Source organism: Eretmochelys imbricata, chromosome 11 (genome assembly GCF_965152235.1).
Source record: "Eretmochelys imbricata isolate rEreImb1 chromosome 11, rEreImb1.hap1, whole genome shotgun sequence".
Classification (NCBI taxonomy): domain Eukaryota; kingdom Metazoa; phylum Chordata; order Testudines; family Cheloniidae; genus Eretmochelys; species Eretmochelys imbricata.
The window spans coordinates 12,625,058-12,646,059 of record NC_135582.1 but is presented as its reverse complement, the minus strand read 5'-3'; the positions used below and the strand labels follow the sequence as shown (position 1 = coordinate 12,646,059).

The 21,002-nt window shown below is 42.0% G+C and overlaps 1 protein-coding gene across 1 annotated transcript in view; it reads right to left on the bottom strand.

Annotated features, from left to right (window-relative positions):
* LOC144272063 (kalirin-like) overlaps positions 1–21,002 on the bottom strand; it is a 116,968-nt gene that overhangs the window by 36,792 nt on the left and 59,174 nt on the right. Inside the window, exons 8-17 of the mRNA XM_077829859.1 lie at positions 19,287–19,373; positions 18,291–18,383; positions 16,625–16,675; positions 16,163–16,240; positions 15,175–15,360; positions 12,440–12,611; positions 9,390–9,628; positions 8,237–8,484; positions 4,872–4,995; positions 3,654–3,713 (exon numbers count right to left, since the gene is read on the bottom strand). Of these exons, the coding sequence (XP_077685985.1) occupies positions 3,654–3,713; positions 4,872–4,995; positions 8,237–8,484; positions 9,390–9,628; positions 12,440–12,611; positions 15,175–15,360; positions 16,163–16,240; positions 16,625–16,675; positions 18,291–18,383; positions 19,287–19,373 (1,338 nt within the window). The remainder of the gene's footprint in view (positions 1–3,653; positions 3,714–4,871; positions 4,996–8,236; positions 8,485–9,389; positions 9,629–12,439; positions 12,612–15,174; positions 15,361–16,162; positions 16,241–16,624; positions 16,676–18,290; positions 18,384–19,286; positions 19,374–21,002) is intronic.

Here is a 21,002-nt window from a genome sequence, read left to right as displayed (position 1 = left end):
TCCACCCAAGGTGGAGCAGCTCAGCAAAATGCAGATTCCTCTCCCCCCCCCCCACAAAGGGCAGAGAACCATTTGTTGAGGACAGTACCCTGGGCCCTGTCTTGATGGGGGAAAAGTATCCAGCCTCACCTCAGTCCCTGAAAAAATCATGGAGCAGGTCCTCAAGGAATCAATTTTGAAGCACTTTGAGGAGATGAAAGTAACCAGGAACAGTCAGCATGGATTCACCAAGGGAAGGTCATGCCTGACTAACCTAATTGCCTTCTATGATGAGATAACTGGCTCTGTGGATGAGGGAAAAGCAGTAGACGTGTTATTTCTCAACTTTAGCAAAGCTTTTGATACGGTCTCCCACAGTATTCTTACCAGCAAGTTAACATATGGGCTGGATGAATGGACTATAAGGTGGACAAAACGCTGGCTAGATTGTCAGGCTCAATGGGTAGTGATCAATGGCTCCATGTCTAGTTGGCAGCTGGTATCAAGTGGAGTGCCCCATGGGTCGGTCTAGGGGCCAGTTTTGTTCAATATTTTTATTAAAGATCTGGAAGATGACATGGATTGCACCCTCAGCAAGTTTGCAGATGACACTAAACTGGGAGGAGTGGTAGATATGCTGGAGGGTAGGGATAGGATACGATACAGAGGGACCTAGACAAATTAGAGGATTGGGCCAAAAGAAATCTGATGAGGTTCAACAAGGACAAGTGCAGAGTCCTGCACTTAGGACGGAAGAATCCCATGTACTGCTACAGACTAGGGACCGAATGGCTGGCAGCAGTTCTGCAGAAAAGGACCTAGGGGTTATAGTGGACAAGAAGCTGTATATGAGTCAACAGTGTGCCCTTGTTGCCAAGAAGGCTAATGGCATTTTGGGCTGTATATGTAAGATCACTGCCAGCAGATCAAGGGACATGATCATTCCCCTCTATTCGGCATTGGTGAGGCCTCATCTGGAGTACTGTGTCCCGTTTTGGGTCCCACACTACAAGAAGGATGTGGAAAAATTAGAAAGAGTCCAGCAGAGGGCAACAAAAATGATTAGGGGGCTGGAGCACATGACTTATGAGGAGAGGGGGAGGGAACTGGGCTTATTTAGTCTGCAAAAGACAAGAATGAGGGGGGATTTGATAGCTGCTTTTAACTACCTGAAAGGGGGTTCCAAAGAGGATGGATCTAGACTGTTTTCAGTGGCAGCAGATGACAGAACAAGGAGTAATGGTCTCAAGTTGCAGTGGGGAAGGTTTAGGTTGGATATTAGGAAAAACTTTTTCACTAGGAGGGTGGTGAAGCACTGGAATGGGTTACCTAGGGAGGTGGTGGAATCTCCTTCCTTAAAGGTTTTTAAGGTCAGGCTTGACAAAGCCTTGGCTGGGATGATTTAGTTGGGGATTAGGTCCTGCTTTGATCAGGGGGTTGGACTAGATGACCTCCTGAGGTCCCTTCCAACCCTGATATTCTATGTGACAGGGCATACAAACCCTGCAACAGTAAGGAAGGGGTTAAGCAGCTACTTTGGGCCTAGGTAGTCCCACACTGCCACACCTGCAAAGTATGCCTGGTTTGGAGGAGGTCAAAAGCGGAGCAGGGCAGCAGGCCTACATTTTGAGCTCCTGAGGCCTGACTCCAGTGTGGCTAAACTCAAAGGAAAGAGGCATGGGAGTTGTAGAAGATTTGAGACTTTGATTTCCCCTTATTTGAGGTCTTCACTTTACTTGTTGGAAGAGGGGTAGGTAGGAAGTGATCCAGGGAGGAGCAGTAGACATAGCTACCTACCCTGGTCCCTGGATTAGAACCTGGTGGAGAGGGTGGGGCCAGGTTCCTCTAACTCCTCAGGGATCCACTTCTGCCTTTGGAACCCCTTATATGGGGAGTCTACGGGAGAGAAGACCCTGAAACCTCAACCCAGGGGTAGACCCAGAGGGCTATGCCCATTGGTTGACTTTACAAGTCCAAAAGGGACGGACATAAAATGCGAGACCTAGCTGGAGGGCTGACACACAGAAAGGCCAGATCACCACAGGATCTGGTCAGCTGTAAACAGGGAAGCCCAGAAGAGAAGAGGACCTGTCATGCCCCATCTGGCCACTGAGTAGCACCTGGGCTGAGTGAGCCCTGTCACCATCCCCTGTCCTCTCTCTGGGTCCGTTGTTAAGAACTTCTCTTTCCCAGAGTATATTACTATAGCAGGTTGAACCATTTTATGGAAATTGTCCAATTTCACTGAAGTTCTGATGAAACACAGGCATGGTTACCCCTGAAGCCTACTTAGCTTCCTGCCAACCTGCTTGCCCACCCACCTCCTCAGCAGTTTGGCATGCAGCTGAAACCCATACTGGTCTTGCCAACAGTTATGGTGGTTTTGCTTTCTTGCCCCATAACTAACCCTCACAGCATCTGATAGGTAATGTTTGCACAGCTCTTAAAATGTAAAGCATATACTATTAAAGTGTAATTTAACCTGAATTATAACTACTGTAGAGCCTTAGGCTACTTTTGAAACTGTAGGAGTCAAGATTTCCTTTAGGCTACATTCCTCCTATAAATATCTGTTTGATGAAGCTACTGTAATGAAAAAAGCGTTCCTGGTCAGGTAAGGTGACAGATTTGACCAGGTCCATCTCAATTTCCTCTCAGATTCTTACAGGAGATTCTTACCTTTTCCTTCATGCAAAAGTTACAGAATGTCCGAATGAAAAATATACTTTATTGGAGGCCAGATACTGGTATTCTAATCCTAGCATGTCGCTGGGAAAGGCACCACACACTGGGCAATCACTTGTCTGTCTCCTTGTCTTGTCTATTTGGACTGTAAAATCTTTGGGGGCAGGGACGGTCTCTCAGAAGGTTTGTATAGTGCTTGATACATTGGGGCGGTTAGCTGTTACTATCATACAGATTATTTCCTTTTAAGGTCTAGAGTTCTTAAACTCTAATTTGATTTTCCTCTGACATGGGTGCACATCAGGGATATCTCCACTCAAGTTAACTGAGTTACATTGGAATAAAACTAGAGTAAAGACATCAAATGAGGTCTACTTATCAATCTCAGCCTTCCCTGAAATAAAGACCATCTAACCGCAGTGCACTATTTAGACTTCCATGCAACTGTAGCTTCCTGTTTAAAAAAAGCCTACTTGCTGCAAGACCAACCAAATTTAATCTGGACTTTTGATACCTAAGTGCTGGATCAACATTATTTTTTTTTTTTGGAAAGTATCAATCTAGTCTGTCAGTACAATAGCATTGGCCATACCAGATTTCAACACTAGCCTAGCTAGAGCAGTTCAACATAAAACCCACCATCTTAATAATATAAAATGGAAATAGAGCAGCACATATTGGCAATTGTGTGACCCTTTCAGTCAGAGAAATCTCACCCGAGGAAATCTAAATCAGAGGTATCTTCAGGAAAAACCAAATTAGCTTCCTGGCCAGCAGTCTCACATGGCTTAACACCTCCCTTACCCCTCCACCCCCAACATTTGCCCAAACTCCAAGTAGGTTCTCAACAAAACAGAGCTGGCAGTCTGTGTATGTTATACTGAATTTAAGTGTATATCCATGTACTGTATGGACACAAGCATTTAAAAAAAAATTTAAAAGAATGGTACATATTCTCTGGAAAAGAATATCACAATGGTTGTCTGTACCTCCATGCTAGTATTGGGGTCAAGGTCATCACACTCTGATTCCTCGGAGCTGTTGGTCTCCTTGTTTGGCAGCATGAAGAGGAAGAAAGAAGTAAAAGGTTAGAACAGAGATTGGTTAGGCTGCGTGAGCAGCAGCAGCCGACTTGCGAGCAGCATGAAAATGTGTACTGGTAAAGGAAATGCTTTAAAAACAGAAAAAAAGTCAGCAACATGCTTTTGCGAAAGGAGAGGTAACAATCTTGCGACAGTTGTTTAGGCAATAAAAAAAATAGCAAAGAAAGCCACAGAATGAAGAATTTGTCTGCCAAGATAGACCAGCTACTTCTTTGAGTCTGGATTCTTGGCTACCTTACATCTTCTGTAAAGATTTTATATCTGTGCAAACCTGGGTTTTGTTTGTTGCAGAAAATTTTACTATGAGAATTTGCTTGTCCTTGTTGGGAGAAACAAGCCCCATATAGGTGCTGAGGAGGCTCCTTTATCATCTTTTACAGGGATTTGTGCTCAGACTTAGAAAATATTAGTCATGCAACCATAGCAGAAGATGGATCTTAAACCATAGTTCATCTTTCCCATATTAAAATACATCCTCCTACCATTCCCCACCCCCATACACACCAAGATCCAGGCTGGTCCCCCACTCTTTTAATATGGGAAAAGGGTTGAGGACACCTCCCCCAAACACTTGGCTGTGACCCCAAAGTTGAAAACCCTGTTAGTTTAAGACAGAAGGTAAAATCCTGGCCCTATTGAAGTGAGTGGCAAAACTCATATTGACTTCAATGGTGCCAGGATTTCACTCAGCTTTCACATAGGCTGTTGCTCACTATCTGGTATGATGCAGCTCCAAGTTTAGCCAGGGTAAAAGGAGCAAAAACAAAAAAAACCCCACACTGCTGCCCACATTTTGCATTTCTTCCATTGTGCATATATATTTAATTTTATAAATATTTTATAAAAATGAGAAATAAATACTTACTTGTAGTTTGGATGCCAGAAAAAAACAAAAACACCAAACCAAAAAAACCCCAACCAAACACAAAGGCTGCATTTTATTTTGCATGCAAAATCCTGTTAGCATAGGAACTACCAAAAATTATAGAATTATAAACAAAAATCAAAACGTCACCCCCCACCTCTCCTGAGAGAGGATGGCAGAGGGGGTGAGGAGGATGGGAAGCAGGAGAGCGGCCCACGGCTTTGGATGGCCTTACTCACTTTAACAGAGACTTTGTTGCCCAGAATATCCTTGGATTTACGTGGCCCATTGGATTCATTTTTGCCACTGCTCTCCTTTTCCGCCCGCTTTCTCATGCGCAGGGTATGCCATGAACATGACTTCCTGTTGTACCAAAAAACGCACCAATCAAAAGGCAGCTCATGGCAGGGAAGGAAGGATGTGGAAAAGGGGACCAGCAGCTACATTTGTGAGTACTGCAATTCCCTAGAAAGTGAAAGCCACCAGGAATGCATCTATTTCAGTTTCAGCAATAACATTTATTTGAAAAAATTTCAATAGTTCTACCAGCAGATGTTGTGCCACATTTGCTGTTTTAATACATTTAGCAGATAGCCAGTTCCCTAGATAAACAGGGAACTGGGCTGCCTCAGCTTCAGATAATCCATCAGGCTTCAGGGACTTTAGTGCTTGCATTTGTCGCAAACGTTTCTTGCTAAAGTGTCCATTCAATTTAAATCTTGTCAATTCAAGCAGTGAAACTGATGCAAATGTGATGGGAATGGGTCTTAATGGACTGATTTGATACAGCAAGTACAAGAGTTCAGAAGTTCAAGGTGGATCCCTCAGTGTTGCTAAGAACATGAAAAGCTAAAAAACCACCAAGAGAAGTAGTTTCCCAGAACTACAAGCTTTGCTATACTTCTTGGGGCCAAGAATTTCCTGTTAGTTTAACATGGTTGCATTTTGTCAATCCAATTATCTGACATTATCAAATCTTTATTTGTTGACTAAACAGAATACGGAATTAGTGATTTTCATGTCCAACCCCTATTTACTGTCCCCATGACCTTATCCTTGGAAAAAATGCCATGGCACCCTTTACAAGAAAAATGCTGTGGAGACAAGAGAAAAATCAGATCAGATCAGACCAGACCAGACATCAAATTAAGAAAAAAAAATCAGTTTAAAATATGGATTTAATTTACTATCACAGCAGAAAGTTTGCCATTTGCAGGGTGTGTGTTTATTTTTTTAATATTCACCTAAAGCAGAAAGTTCAAGAATAGCAGTGGAATGAGCTGGGACCCCGGTCAGAAGCATTATGCTACATCTGCCCACCTTTAAAGCATGCAAATTTATTTGCATGTTTGAAGCCAATGTTTGGCTCATGTCGCATCTACAGTACCTTGACACATTTTATACAGAAAGTTGCATGTAATCCAATGATAACTTGTGATGCCAATCAAATATGACCTGTTAGGATCTGAAACTCCAGAAACAGTAGACATTCTGTATTCCAATTCTTAAGTGTTCGTGTGTTCATTATGCTTTGGCATCAGATTAGAATAGTACAGTAGGTCACGTCAAGATTAAAACTACAGACCTCTAACAGCGTCACCAGCACAAGACTAAACTGGTTTATGTTAACTGAAACTGTGTCCACAACCACTTTTAGAGAGTGTCCACACTACAGCAACACAAACAAGGTCACGTGCATGGTGTCTTTGAGAACTAGTTATGGGCATTCACATCCAGTGAAGATGAGCACCAGAAAGGAGCAGCCTTCTATAAACTGCTCACATCTATAAAATTTGGCTAGAAATCTGATGACAATATTCTTGCTTGGGATATTTTGGCACCTCTAGGCGAGATCCAAATTGGATATGCAAAGCAGTGGGGAGTTATCCAAACACTGCAGAACTCTCACCAGAATTCAAGTTTAAGCTTTCTTTGAAGATCTGGATGGAGTCAGTGGTGGGTTGATGGGTTTCTCTCCCCTTACCTCCAACTGGCTGAACTATGACCAGCAAGATCAGACAGAGTAGGGTGTGAACACTGTACTGTAACTGCTTTAGTATGGGTTATGGATAGACTAGTCAGACAGACTAAGTCATTCACCCCACTTTTAAACCATATTACCTAGCAACATAGATAGAGCAGCAGACCACACCCACAGCTGGCCATTGTTTTTGTTTTATAGGACACCCATTAGAGAGTTCAGTCAAGCAACTATTTATTCCCAGAGCATGAAGAGAATATTTGAGATCTAAATCTCAAAAAGGGAAAAGGAAAAAGTGCAACATGTGCATCATTCACGACAACAATTTTTGTTTCGTTCTCTTTGCGGAAATCGTTGCAGAGTACGACCGCACAGGAAGTTTCAATTGGACATCACTTACTGGAAAAATCTAATGCTGTTGACAAAATATAACAGCACCCAATTCCACACCAGTGCTAGAGAAGAATGCAATCAAGTCTCTAGCCATCAGAAAGATGCTAAATAATTCCATAGGTTTAGTATACATTTCAGACATGTTTTGACCAGGAGCATTGATCTTTTAGAACAATACAGGTAAACCCAATACCACTGACACAACTAACTTCAGCAGAATATATATATATATATATATATATATATATATATATATATATATTTTTAAAGGCTTTGTTCATCCCCACTTCAAATCTACACCTTGAGGCACTCATGTGAGATAAGATTTAGCATCCATCATGCTAATAAATTTTAGATATCAAAAGAAAACAGGTATTACTAAACAGGGTTGTACCTTCTGTATTTAATACCAAAAAACCACTTTCTTGCATTTAGTCATTTCAGATTGACAAATTTCTAAAAATCAGAAAAAAATATCCACACATTTGTTAAATAAGCAACAAAACATTATAACAAAAAGAAAACAAAAGGGTCAAGCTAGTCCTTTTAAACCTCATTAAAACATGCTCATGGTGAAAATTTATTTTACATATTTAAAATAGTACATTTAAAATTATTAGTTACATTACAGGTACAATGATGAACATTGCGACTATCCATTATATTGCACAACCTGACTTCATCAATATGGGTTTCTTTAAATAGTGCAAAATACTTTATACAGGAATGTACTTAGAAGGGGGTCTTGCCAACAAAAATTTTACAAAAGTTACCGTGAACAGAAAAATGTCAAAATAAAAGATACAAGCTGTACAAAGAAATTGCCATAGACAACAAAATCTCTCCTCCTTGAGAAGCAGGCCTCAGTCCAACACAAGGCCTGATTTTTTGCTAGAAGCTGTTATAACCAATATATATATATATAATTAGTAACTTAATACAACATAAATATAAGTCCAGTCCAATCAGGTCCATGTCGGTGTAAAATGGATCAATGTAAAACATGCCTTTAAACTCTTTACAAAGTATAAACAAAAAAAATCAAACAAAAATAACCAAAACCCGAACTATCCAACATGGATGCCCCATGCTGTGGATTGAGCATTCAAAGTTTGTTCCAATGGCACTGTAGAAAAAAAAAAAAAAAACCAGCAGGAATTCCCTACCATTTTTTTGTTTTTTCCTCAAAAATCCATACACTGCTCCCAGGGAAGCCAACATGGCACTTACTTGATGCTTCCGTCGCTATTATCTGTAGTGGATTTAGTGAGGGGAGCCAAGATATTGCCTGGAATCCATCCTTCAGCGGCCGGGGAGTGGTCGTTCGCAGGCTGGTACACCAGGAACATGTTTTGCTGGTTGATGGCAAGGATCTGAACCACCTCGCCCTGATTCACGCAGATCTCATTCTCCTTCAGTGCATAGTAATCTTTGACTACCACCATGGAAGAGGTCCCATTGCACCCTCCCAAGTCACTCTGTGAAGGGGACAATAGAAATTCTTAGAAAGTTGTGTTGCTGGGGAAGAAGTAAGAGTTACCTTTTTTAGGAGCAGCCAGGGCACAGTTTTCAGACTAGTGAAGAAAAGAGGGTGTTTTAAAATCCTTAAATAATTATAAATTTACACCAGAAGAAAAAAAAAATCTATAATCTAGTAATCCAAATACCCTCAGAATTAAAGACAGAGTCCTGTTTCCTATCATAATTCGTATTTGGTTCAATGGTAATTTTGTTCTAGGAGTGCTAAGAAAAGACTTATTTGCATTTTATTGTAGCAAAACCATTCTATACCAGGATGTGGGGAAAAGAGCAGTGAAAGCTGATATCTGAATGTGAAATTAACACTCAAGAGCCATTTCACAATGGGAGGTACACATCACACAGTAATTTGACTTGCAACAACAGCTTTTAGTCCCTGTCAAGGCTGCATTTGAACCAGTGCTGATTTGGTGGCCTATGGGAACTGGAGTTCATGAACTCAGCTCTGTTTGCAATAGTATACATCACAGAGGAAACCCTATCTCCACAACTGGCACTCGTTAGCAGCCTCACAGAGGACAAGCACAGAGCTGATCTTCAAGTCAGGGTGCTAGGCATATTGTTCCAAGATTGAGGTGGAAGGTTTTATGGCAGCTGCCTGTGCTGTAAATGAAAATTCAGTCACCAGGGTTGTGAACACCACACTTTTCATGAGCCTTAAGTTTTCTTACAGTTGTTTGTAAGTGTTTAAGTTCTGCACATCTTTGATCTTTAACCACCTATTCTGCTGTGCCACAAGTTTGGCAAGCTGGTTTCTACTGACCTGATTAGCTCATAATCTCATGGATATTCCATGATACAAAGAAAGGTATGCTTGAGTATAAATGGTGAACAGAGAAAGTACCTTGTTTTGTTCGTATTTGTCTCCAGACTGGTGGTGTTCATACCCTGCACTGCCATTAGAGGTAGATATCTTCAGGGGTGGCATGGATGGGTTACGGCTTGTAGCCTTTGAAGGCTTCTCAGACCCTACTGGAACAGAAGAATAGGGTCTGCTGTTGGGCTGAGACACCCTACTAGCTTGTGGTCTCATTACTGCCGAGGTACTTTCTTTGCGTTGATACTCTATGGGCGACTGTAGTGCTGCAGGAGAGGAAGAGAATTAGATGTATTGCTGCTTGTGACACAGCATAGCCGGATGTGCAGTACATGACTTGCATGTCATTTCAATTAAACCGATATTGCTTTCAAAGTAAACCCAAGGGATACTCAACTGCATCACACTTGGAAGAGCATTTACATTTAGACATCTTGAGACCACCTCGCAGTACAGGATATAATGATTCAACACAAGAGACTCCTCTTACTGCTATGATGGAGTTGCTTGTCTAATGCTACATCATGCTGAAAACTTAGCCCTTCAACGGAAACAAATAAGTTCACGTTTTAATTTCAAACAGCACATCTATCAGAATGATTCAGAGTTCCCTTATAGGTACAAATGACAAAACTTAAGTATGTAGTGTGTATTTATTGAAGTACTTGACACCCAGGCCACTAAGAGTTACTGGCCCCTGTTACACTCCGAAAACCTCCTACTCACAGAACCCACCTATATAGACAAGAAGCCATGGCTACGAAATTATCACCAAATGTAGTTTACTCTGGACCTGGTTACATCTTTGTGTAGAACCACAGAGTTAGAAGGGACTGGAAGGGTCATCTAGTCTCACCCCCCTGCCAAGGTGTAGGATTTGTACATGATCTGTAACTACCTTGATGCAGGGCAGTTCCTGGAAACTACCAACTAGGCAATTGCTGTTGATGGCATCAGAATGTTAACCTTAGTAAGGGCATCTTCTGGAGATGAATGACCAGCTGAGGTTAAGAGAGTTTGTGGGCATGCCCACAAGCTAAGTCAGATTTTGCAAACCCAAAATAGTAAGTCTGGGAGCAGGAGAAGGTGCTTAGCTGTGGAGAGATTGGAAAGGAAATAGGTGTGTATATTTGAGCTGGCGGGAGCAGAAAAGATTGGGTTTTCTGAGGCAGTAGGGGAGAAAGGTTGGGTTGGCAGATTTGAGAATAGGAGTCAATGATAAATGAAGGTGTAGGTGGGGAACTGGCAGGTTAGAGGTAGTTTCGAGGGGGAGAAGTGTGGAACTGGAGAGAAATGTAAAGAGGCTGCAGTTTTCTCAGCCTCTCTTTTACTGAGAAATATCCTAGTTGATCATTCTGAAGGGCTAAGGGGAAGGAAAGAGGGGACCCTTTTTCTCCTGACTTCATCTCCCCCCTCCCCAACACACACACACACACGTCCTCTTTTCCACTTGAAGAGTTGATCAACCTACAGGAGATGGTAAGAGGCCCTGTGACACAGCTTGTATCTAGAGCCCCACCTGGTATTATTATGCACCAGCTATCACTGTGAACTGGCCTCAGACAAAAGTTTTAGGGGCAGACTGAGCTCATAAATCTTTCTACACTTATTGCCATTATTCAGAAGAGGGAAGAGAGGAAGAGTCAACAGGATCGAAGACTAGAAATTCCTAAGTGTATGCAGCTTCAATGGCTCTGGACAGATCATTCCTAGAGAATCAGCACTCTGTACATTGGTCATTCAGACTGTAAACTAAATGGAATGCGGAGAAATTAATTCAGCAATGGGAAAATGCAGGATAAAGTGTCACAGATCAAATTAATCCAATCAAGAAAACACAACAGAAGCATCCCTCCTAACACTGAGGAGATGAAAAACCTCACAAGGGATAGATACAGACTCCAGCATTTTTACTAAAAACGGGTTGGGGGGGGGAGAGGAGGGGAGAAAGAAAAGGAATAATTTAATTCAAAAAATAAGTCTCAGATATCTTCCTTTCCTCTGCACACTTTACATTTGAGAGAGAGAGCCCACTTCTGCAGCTGCTCTCTGCGTTAGTTTGACTGAACTGATGGTCAGATGACAACCTTTGGAGCTGCTGCAGTGCAAAAGGGCAATCAGACCCATATAAAAGTCAATTCAGCTAACCAAACCCTTCAGGCGCCCCAAATGTCAGACACATGCAATGCTCTGCACTCTCCCAGAAGCACAGCATCAAATGTTTAAGACATTCAGATTTCTGGGGCAAATTTTTGTTTTTACAAACACCTCTGAGTTGAGACTATTCTAGCCTGACAGTCTCTCCATATCAGGGGTGCAAGCTGAAGGCCAGGCTACCATTCTGGAGTGAGTGGATTCTGATTATGGCCTCTGAGTGCTACTATATTTACAATGTTGAGTGCAGTTAACAGGCATCAGGAGACATGACCTTGAAAAAGCAAGGAAGTTTTGTGAGGCTTTCACCACAGATATGTCCCAGCAGCATGCTACTGGGGAGAGGGATTTGGCTCTCTGGGATAAAACCTGCCTCTGAACCTGGCTAACACACTACCAACCATACACTTTAGCAGGAAATCACAAGCGCTGCCAGAGTCAGACCCCACTAGCCACAGTTGTTCCTGGGCCAGCCAAGAATTCCATGGAACAGTTAACACAGCATGGAGCTGTACAAACTTTTCTAGACAACTTAAAAGGTCTGAGGATTATGGTGGCATTATATGCCTTTCCCCCACCCGTCCCCCTCACCGGCCATCTAGATTCTCCCCATCACAATGCAGTCCCTGAATTAGGTAGACAGATCATTGCATGGGGTGGGACTGTACAAGCACATGAGCCTTTCCTCTGCAAGAAAAAGGGAAGGTCAATATATCAAGGATTCCTCTACATGAACTCTCAAAGGGACACGGCCTGGCCTTGTGCCAACAACTACTTAAAGATTGGAAGTTTGGATTCAGCTTTCTGCTTGAGATATTTCCTTATGAACCTGAAGGTGATGAGTGTTTTTCAGCAAAGACAACATTTGAAGATCATAGATTCGGATTAATGCAGAAGACACTGTCCAGAGATAGACTACGTACCATTTAGGAAGTCTCTTTGTGTGTCCAGAACCTGATTGATGTCCTGTATCCAAGCTTGTTGAATTTCAGGATTGGCAGCCTGTAAAATGACTCGTTCTGAAGTTTCCCGGCTCATAAGAGCAAATTTACAGGGATCATCCTCCACTATTTCTTCAATGATTAAATAGTTCATCTGCAATAAGCCCAATGAAGCATGGGTTACATTGGAGAAGGCTCAGGAGCATTCAAAGATAAAGGGTTTCACTAATTTCCTGAACATAAATTAGCTTAAACTATCATTTGATTACTAGAAGGAGAACAAAATGCCAATGTGCTTGAAGTTCCAGACAACGTCTAATGAAGGTCTAGCATCCTACAGGCAGATTTTTCAGGTTTAAGTATCATGCCTCAATAGCTCTCCCAGATCTCTCAACATCCATCTGCATGGTCTTGAGTTACAACTTCCTTTGAAAAGATAACGTGACCGTGGTTGATGGGTCAAAAATAAGCATAACCTGAAAGTGACATTAAAAAAAATTCCTCCTAAGAACTAAAACACTCCTGCCCCACAAAAACCCTACCATCCCTCTAATACAAGAGTTGACAGCAATGTTTACATCACTGTTTCTCCTAAGGGGAGTAATGGGAACTCCATCATTAGACACTTAAAATTGGACTGTGTACAAAGACATACTAAAAGGAATAATTCTCCACTGACGATCCAGTGGTATTTCCCCTCTGATTATTCTACCACTTAAGTCACTTGCTGTGCAAAGATTCCATTAGGCTATGATCCTGCAAACACTTTATGTGCCTATCTTTGACTTTATTGTGGCTACTCATGTGTCTAAAGATAAGCATGCAAGTAAGTGTTTGCAGGATTGTGTCCTTCATCCAGGATGCCGCTAGTCCTGTTAAACATTTCAGGTGTCTGTGAAACATGATGTGAACATGCACGAATGATCAAAAAAACACACTTCTGATCTGTCAGCTTTAGCCATTCTTGCAAGCAGGTACACTGCTGTTTTACTCTACAGCCCACAAAATTAAGTAGAGAGGGGATGGATGGTGCACCATCCAGCTAATGTATTTCCAATATGCATATCAGTGAGGCGTTGAGCATCCACCTACAACATGCATGAACCAGCTCAAAGTGAAGTCATCTCATTTTCAGTTCCCCAAATACATAAAAACTGCCTATCAAGTGAATGGGGAAGAAATTCTGCAAATTAACTCAGTTTAAAAGAAAACCACCACCACCAAAGCAAGCAGAAGAACATCACGCTCCACATCATTCTAAGGGCAGGTCTTCACTGTAACAGTTAGCCTAGATCGAGCAGAGTAAACTCAAGCTAGCTCAAGTGAGGACTGTTCCATACTGGGAACTTACATCGAATAGCTACATGTCAGGGGTCTGAAAAATCCACACCCCTGAGAAATGGAGCTATGCCCACTTATATTCCTAGTGCAGACAGCATTTGGTCGATGGAAGACTTTCTGTTGACCCAGCTACTGCTTCTTGGGGAGGTGGATTACCTATGAGGACAGGAGAAGCCTATGCAGTGTTGCCAGCTGCCAGCCAATCCACAAGAGTGATGATCAGACCACAAAATCATTGCTGTCAACTCAAGCTACAGAGTGATTGTATTAGCAGAGTGTTAGAACACACCAGCATCTAATCAAAACCAAACAGCTACGTCCTCACTTGAGCATGAGTAGAGCACTCAAGCTTCAATTTACTCCCCGATGGGTTGCTAGTTGACGCTTAAAGCGCCACTTAACTCAAATTAGAGACCTGTGCGTAAACAGGAGTTGGGTTGGGGCAAAACTGGAGTTATAGCTCAAGCTAACAATGTACCAAAGACATGCCCTGAAGTGCAGTTTAACTGGAAGCTACCAGATAGCCCTAGGCCAAATTTGCTTCTTTTGGCATTGGTAGATATATAGAAAAAAATATCTAACATACAACGCAAGAATTGCTTTTTGCAGAGAACCTATATTTTCACACTTTCTAGAATCACCACCTATGGAGAAGTCAACTTTCCCCCCCTAGAGTAAAAATTAGGGCTCATTCTTGTCACTTGATGTTTTTCTCCTCACCTCACCCTGCCCGCAACCAATGGAAGGGGAAAGGTAGGAAGTGATTTTAAAATTAAATGGATTTAAAGACATCAGGATTTACAACAACTTTACTTGAGATTTATAGTTTAATGTTTTTGGGTTTTGTGTTCTTACGAATATTTCCACCTGGAATAGTCTCTCTTGCAACACTAAGTAGGCCAATAAAGTAATAGCAAAGACTGACGATTAAGGCCTCCCGATTCAGGAAAGCATCCCTATTAGGGTTAGGCATGTGCTTAAGTTCTGAGTTGGGGTCCAAAATCATTTTGGTTCAGTTTCCCCTCCTCCACTCCTAGTTAAGATAAAATTAGCAAGCCCATTCTCTTGCTACCATTAGTTCTTCAGTAGACCCAACTCTTATTCATGCGGAGCTCCAGGCAACAGATGTTAACTGTTCAGTAGCTGACTTTACAAGATATGCAGCAAAGGGCAGTTCTGAACTGTGCAGGGGCAGATTTACAATTGTTGTCCCTATACTCTCCTTGGTCCATATTACTGAAAATTAATGGGAACGCTCTGCAGACCAAGGTCTACATCTGGCACTTGAAGACCGGTATGCCTAAAAGTCAGTCCAGAGCAAAGAAAAGTCACAGTTAAGTAGCAAACTCTCATCAAATAGGACTCTCATTTCTTACCTTTATGCTTCTCTTAAACATGTAGCCTGGTGTTAAAGAACCTTTCCTAAGAAGTTCACTAAAGATGACTATTTGCTCAAATAGGAAGACCCTGCGCTCCTTTGGCCGAGACAGCCCTCCAGAATCCTGCTCAGTTACATAGAATGTATCCTGCTGCAGCAGCTTTCCTTGAGCAGTCAGTTTGCCCTGAGAAATAGAGAAGTTGCCAACATAAACACACACATGGGTAAGAACAAAATCACAGAGCCCAAGGGCTGATCTGCTAATGTTCACATATTCTGGGGTTTCCAAGGAGCACTGAATTTTCAGAAAGGCAGAATTCCTCTGGACCTGACGCCAAAGAAGTCTTTGCCTTCCTTGACAGGAGTTCACTCAGACTGCTAACACAGCTGTTCTTGATTCTCATGGCCACAAACTGTGTTTCCAAGACAGAAAATGCCATGTCTCCAATGGAATGTTTTTATACCTGTTTCCAACTATATTCCCATTATAAATTTGAGCTACTATTTAAGACACGCTAAACCTAATTTTTGAGATTAGGCATTTTACCAGGATTAGCCAATTCCTGCGTTGAATCGGTCAACGTGGTACATCATTCAAGAGCCCCCTCTGAAGCTGTACTGGTGCTCATACCCTCATGTTGAGCTACCTCACTCAAGGATTTGGGTTATCATGCTAAGCAGCAGAGGAGTCTGGATGGGAGACCACTTGTTCTGGCAGAGAAAATAAGTCTGCAATTCAAGTTTTGAGAAGCAGTAACAGGCCTCAGATTTTGATGCCTGTATAGGATTGTTCGATTTTTAGAACTACAGGTATACATTCATCCCACCCCTCCCCCTGAAGCTCAGGAATGTAGCTCACAGTTAAGAGAGCAGAATACTGGCTAAAGAGGCTGAAGGACAATCTTTGGAGATAATTACTGAAAAAGACAATAGCCCCTCATAGTCCCTTGAGCACTGCTCTTTAAGCAAGCACAACAGATGCATACCTCAAAGCCCTGAAGACGGCCCAGGTTCATCATGTCATTGCAACGTTTTGGTACAAGGCACATTAATTCAACTGCTTTCTGTTAAATAAAAATGATATATTTATTAATTATGAGACAGTCAGAGCAGAGCGCTCTTTAAGGAATGATTAAAAACACAGGCGCCAGCAATCAAATGATAAATGAATGAGGCACGCTCATTTTTAGAAGTTATAAAGGCATGATTCTGGTGGACCTAAGTGTTTCACTAATGTCAATGGGAGGTCTGGCATGCAGGCATGGGCCCCAACTACATGTAGCTTAATTTATTTTCCTTTTCTAGTTTAACTTAAATGAAACATAAGTAATCGTTCCTTAGCTCATCTCCAATATTCTATTGGCAATTGGCTTTCGCTCTACAAAATTCCACTGAATTATTTGGCAATATCCAGATAAAGCAAGAGAGTCTAGGATATGAAAGGATACCTCTATATCCGAACATTCCAGCCCAGCTTTTTCACTGTATCGCAGGAAGTCCTAAAGAAAACAAGACCGTTCTCATAAGATGTTTTAGGAAAGATATCCATTATCCAGTTTAAAAAGAAATCCACCAGCAAGCAGCAGGATGCAACTCCACAGAAAATGAAAGATGTAATTAGACAACACTTTGCGACTCTGAGAAACTTAATATACATGAATTAGTTTTCAAAACATGCTTGTGAGGTAGGGAAAATATGCTACCCATTTTATTAAAAAGCACAAAAGGTTGAATGACTTGCTGAAATTCACAAAGCAGGACAGGACAGAACAGAACTAAAATTAGAGTTTGGGAATGCTGACTCAGTCCCCTCTTTTAAGCCACAAGACCACACATTTGAAGATACCCTTTTTTCCCTTTTGAAATCTTATAGACAAATGCAATTACTGTTTTGCAACTAATACATTTACCAAAGTGTAGGCTGATGGCAGTCAGTTTCATATGCTAAGTAGCTTAAACAAAAACTAAAAAAAACCACCAGTACCTTTGTAGATTATGGGCCAAATTTCAGAAGTGATTCAAGTTGGGCAACTAAAATTAGACACCCCAGGTTAGATTTTAAGAGATGATGAGCAGCAAGAGTGGTGGAAGAAGTCAATAAGAGCCGTGGGTGCTCAGAATCCTTGAAAAATCATGTCATGTGTCCAAGTCGGACTCATAAATTAGACAAAAATTTGGATCTATCCGTTTCTCATCCTGGGGCATGGGATATCAACGTACAGAAGCTCAGTCACATCTGTTAAAAGCATTTGCCTTCATTCAGTGCCAGTCTGTGCTGGTGATATTTCTAGATTGGTTTATTCCACTTAGAGCTGGCCAGAAAACAGGAATGTTTATGGTGGGCATTTCCATAGGAAAAATCCTCATTTGAAATTTTCTTGTCAGAAAATAACTTACACCCCATAGGAAAATTTGAAACATTAAGGAAGTGTATATGTAAGGGGGAAATTAGCTATTTTCTCCAGTGACTGTTTTCTACCTTTTGCTAGTTTTATTTTCTAGGGGTGGAAAAAAGTTAGCAGTGGGCATTTTCCCCACAATTATGAAATGAAAAATTTAAAGTTAGGTTCCCATCAAGTTGTTCATTCCCCCCTCCCCCCCCCCCGCAACAAAATTAATCAAAATGAGATTTGATTTAAAAAAAAACAAACTCATTTTCAATGAAGACTTTTTTTTTTTTAAATGAGAAACCTCAAAAGCATCGATCAGCTAATTTCAATTCAACTCATGTAGAACATCCCTAAACCTTTAATTATTCTAGCAAGACTGGGTAAAGCAACTGAAGCGTCTCAAAAAACGAAGACTGACATACAGAAGACATTAGCCATCATCAGCTACCAAGCTCTGTTCTCAGAGATGTCCTAACTGGGGCCCCTCTGCTGGCTGAATGTCTGTCTGCAGACAAACAAATATTTTAGGGGCTAACGCAGAACTTCCATTAACTTTTCACTTGAGTTAAAGAGATGGTTAATTACAACATACCCATAAGATAATTTTAAAGTCAAATTTTAAAGAGACAAACCTAATAAGTTACAATGAAATTCAGACTGATTCGAGTCTAATGCAAGATTAAAACTATCCATTGTTTAACCTGAATTGCATCTTTACACTCACCTTGAGTAGAAGCTGGTACTTGGTTATTCTTTGAATCGGTTTGATTAAAAAGTCACTTAGGCTTAACCGTTGGTTTATTTCTTGTTGTACCTCCTAAAAAGGAATATTAATTATAACAATATTAAGAAACAACAAACCACATGAAGACATTTATAGCTGTTCTATTAGCAAAGACAGGAAACAGGACACGGTAATTGACACACTCAAAATAAAAAGAAGATTAAGAATAATTTTCTGCCAGAGCAAAGGGACATTTTAGAAAACCAAAGGATTTCAAAAATCTGTAAGTGTCCCTTTTTGGCATGTACTGGGCAAAATACTTGGAAGCTAATTTAAATACTTGGGATTCATTTTCAGTTTGAGCTGGTAGAGTAGGAATTGAAGATCTGGAGACTGCTCTTCCCATTATAGTCAGGTAATGGCCATGAAGAAATCCTGAAGAGCATGAAAGGTTGCAGTGACATACCCTTTAATGAAATGAAGCACCATTCCTTTTTGCATTATAAAGTGTGGATAGCCCCAAAGACTTCCTGGAGTGAACACAAAAAGTCTTGTGGGGGGGGGGGAAGGGAGGGGAGATTAACTGTAAATCATCCAGCAGAACAACAAACCCCTAAACACCACAACAGTAGTCAGCCAATTATTCAAACAAAATATACCCCACGCAAACTCCTGACTATTCTCTGCAAAGATCACAGGTGGCAAAAGCCATTTCAGACTAAGAGTGAGAAGAAAACGAATTGCACTTTGGGAACGCAATAGCCTCGTCATTAACTGGAAAGTAACAGAAGAATGGGAATTTGAGATAAATATACAAGAAATTGCTTGAAAGATACTGTAAACAGAATATACTTGTATACAAGAATAAACTGTATCACAAAATCCTTTACCTTAGCAAAACAGAGCCAAAACCCATAGGTTTTTGAGTAATTTGCCTTTAACCTCACATGACAGATTTAGGTAGCAATAGTATACAGTGAATGTGGCCAACCTTACCTCAAAGTATGCATCATATTCAGCTACTACGTATTCTGATCGTGGTTTGTTTTGACAATACACCACATACATGTGTAATCTCCTCTCCTGTGAAGGCAAGATGCACAGGAACCTAGTAAGAAATTCACTACTATATTTTTATTAAATGATTGGAGTGGCAGAAAGTTGCTAAAATTGCTCTGCTTGATCATGCTCATTTACAACGAAATCATGTAATGGAATCAGGTCTGTTCTAGCTGACCATGAGTCACTCCTTGATGAAAAACAATCAAGGCAATATTCCTCCTCCAATATAGGATATTTGCACAATGCAGCCCTGATCCTCTAAACACTCAGGCACTTGAGTAGCTTTACTTTGGCAAGTGGCCCCATTGAGTTCAACGGTGCGAGTCAAGTGCACTTATGTTTGACAGATGGAGGCTTTAAACAAGGGGCCAGATCCTCACTGCATGTAATTCAACATAGCTCCACATAAGAGTTATGCTAGCCAAGGGTATGGTCCAGTGTTTTTACTTCTTGGTGTTCAGTTACTTTTAAAATAAGTTGGACAACATACTTTAAGTTAAAAACAACATGTACTTTTATTTTTTAAGCCAGGGGTGGGCAAACTACGGCCTGCCAGCTGTTTTAATCCAGCCCTCAAGCTCCCACTAGGGCACGGGGTCTGGTGCTTGCCCCGCTCCGGTGCTCCAGTCAGGGAGCAGGTTAGGGGGCTGCTCCATGCAGCTCCTGGAAGCAGTGGCATGGCCCCCCTCTGGCTCCTACATGTACGGGCAGCCAGGGGGCTCTGCTCTGCACACCGTCCCTGCCCCAAACGCCACCCCCTAGCTCCCATTGGCTGGGAACCGCAGCCAGTGGGAGCTGCAGGGGCAGTACCTGCGGACAGGGCAGCACCTGCGGACAGGGCAGCATGCAGCACCACCTGGCCGCACCTCCACATAGGAGCTAGAAAAGGGACATGCTGCTGCTTCTGTGAGCCGCTTGAGGCAAGCGCCGCCTGGAGCCTACACCTGAGCCTCTCCCCGTGCCCTAATTCCCTGCCCCAGATCTGATCCCTCTCCTGCCCTCCGAACGCCTCAGTCCAAGCCTGGAGCACTCTCCTGCACCCTGGACCCCTCATCCGCAACCCCACCCCAGAGCCTGCACCCCTTCCCACACCCCAGCCCCCTGCCCCAGCCCTGATCCCCCTCCCACCCTCCAAACCCCTCGGTCCCAGCCCAGAGCACTTTTCTACACCCCAAACTCCACACCCACACCCCAGAGCCCACACCCCCATCTGGAGCCCTCCCCCACCCCTGTGCCCCACCCTGAAGCTCCATCCCACATCCTGAACTAGTCATTTCTGGCCCCACCCCAGAGCCCCCACCCCAACTCCAATTTTGTGAGCATTCATGAACCACTATACAATTTCTATTCCTAGATGTGGCCCTCAGGCCAAAAAGTTTGCCCACCCCTGTTTTAAACATTATGGCAACCAATGATAAATTGTAAATTTAATGATAAAAACTATTAAACACATGATCTTCAGAGTACACAGCATGCCATGTGCCAAGGTTATTTCAGTCTTGCACAATACAAAGTATTCCTAGCAGAAAAAATACAATGTTGATAACCAAATGAGAAATATTCCTGGAAAAATGTGTTTTTGCTCTCTGCACTTCAGCCAAAAATAAATAAATAAATGAGTACATCAAGATGTACTCAAGTTTTAGTGTC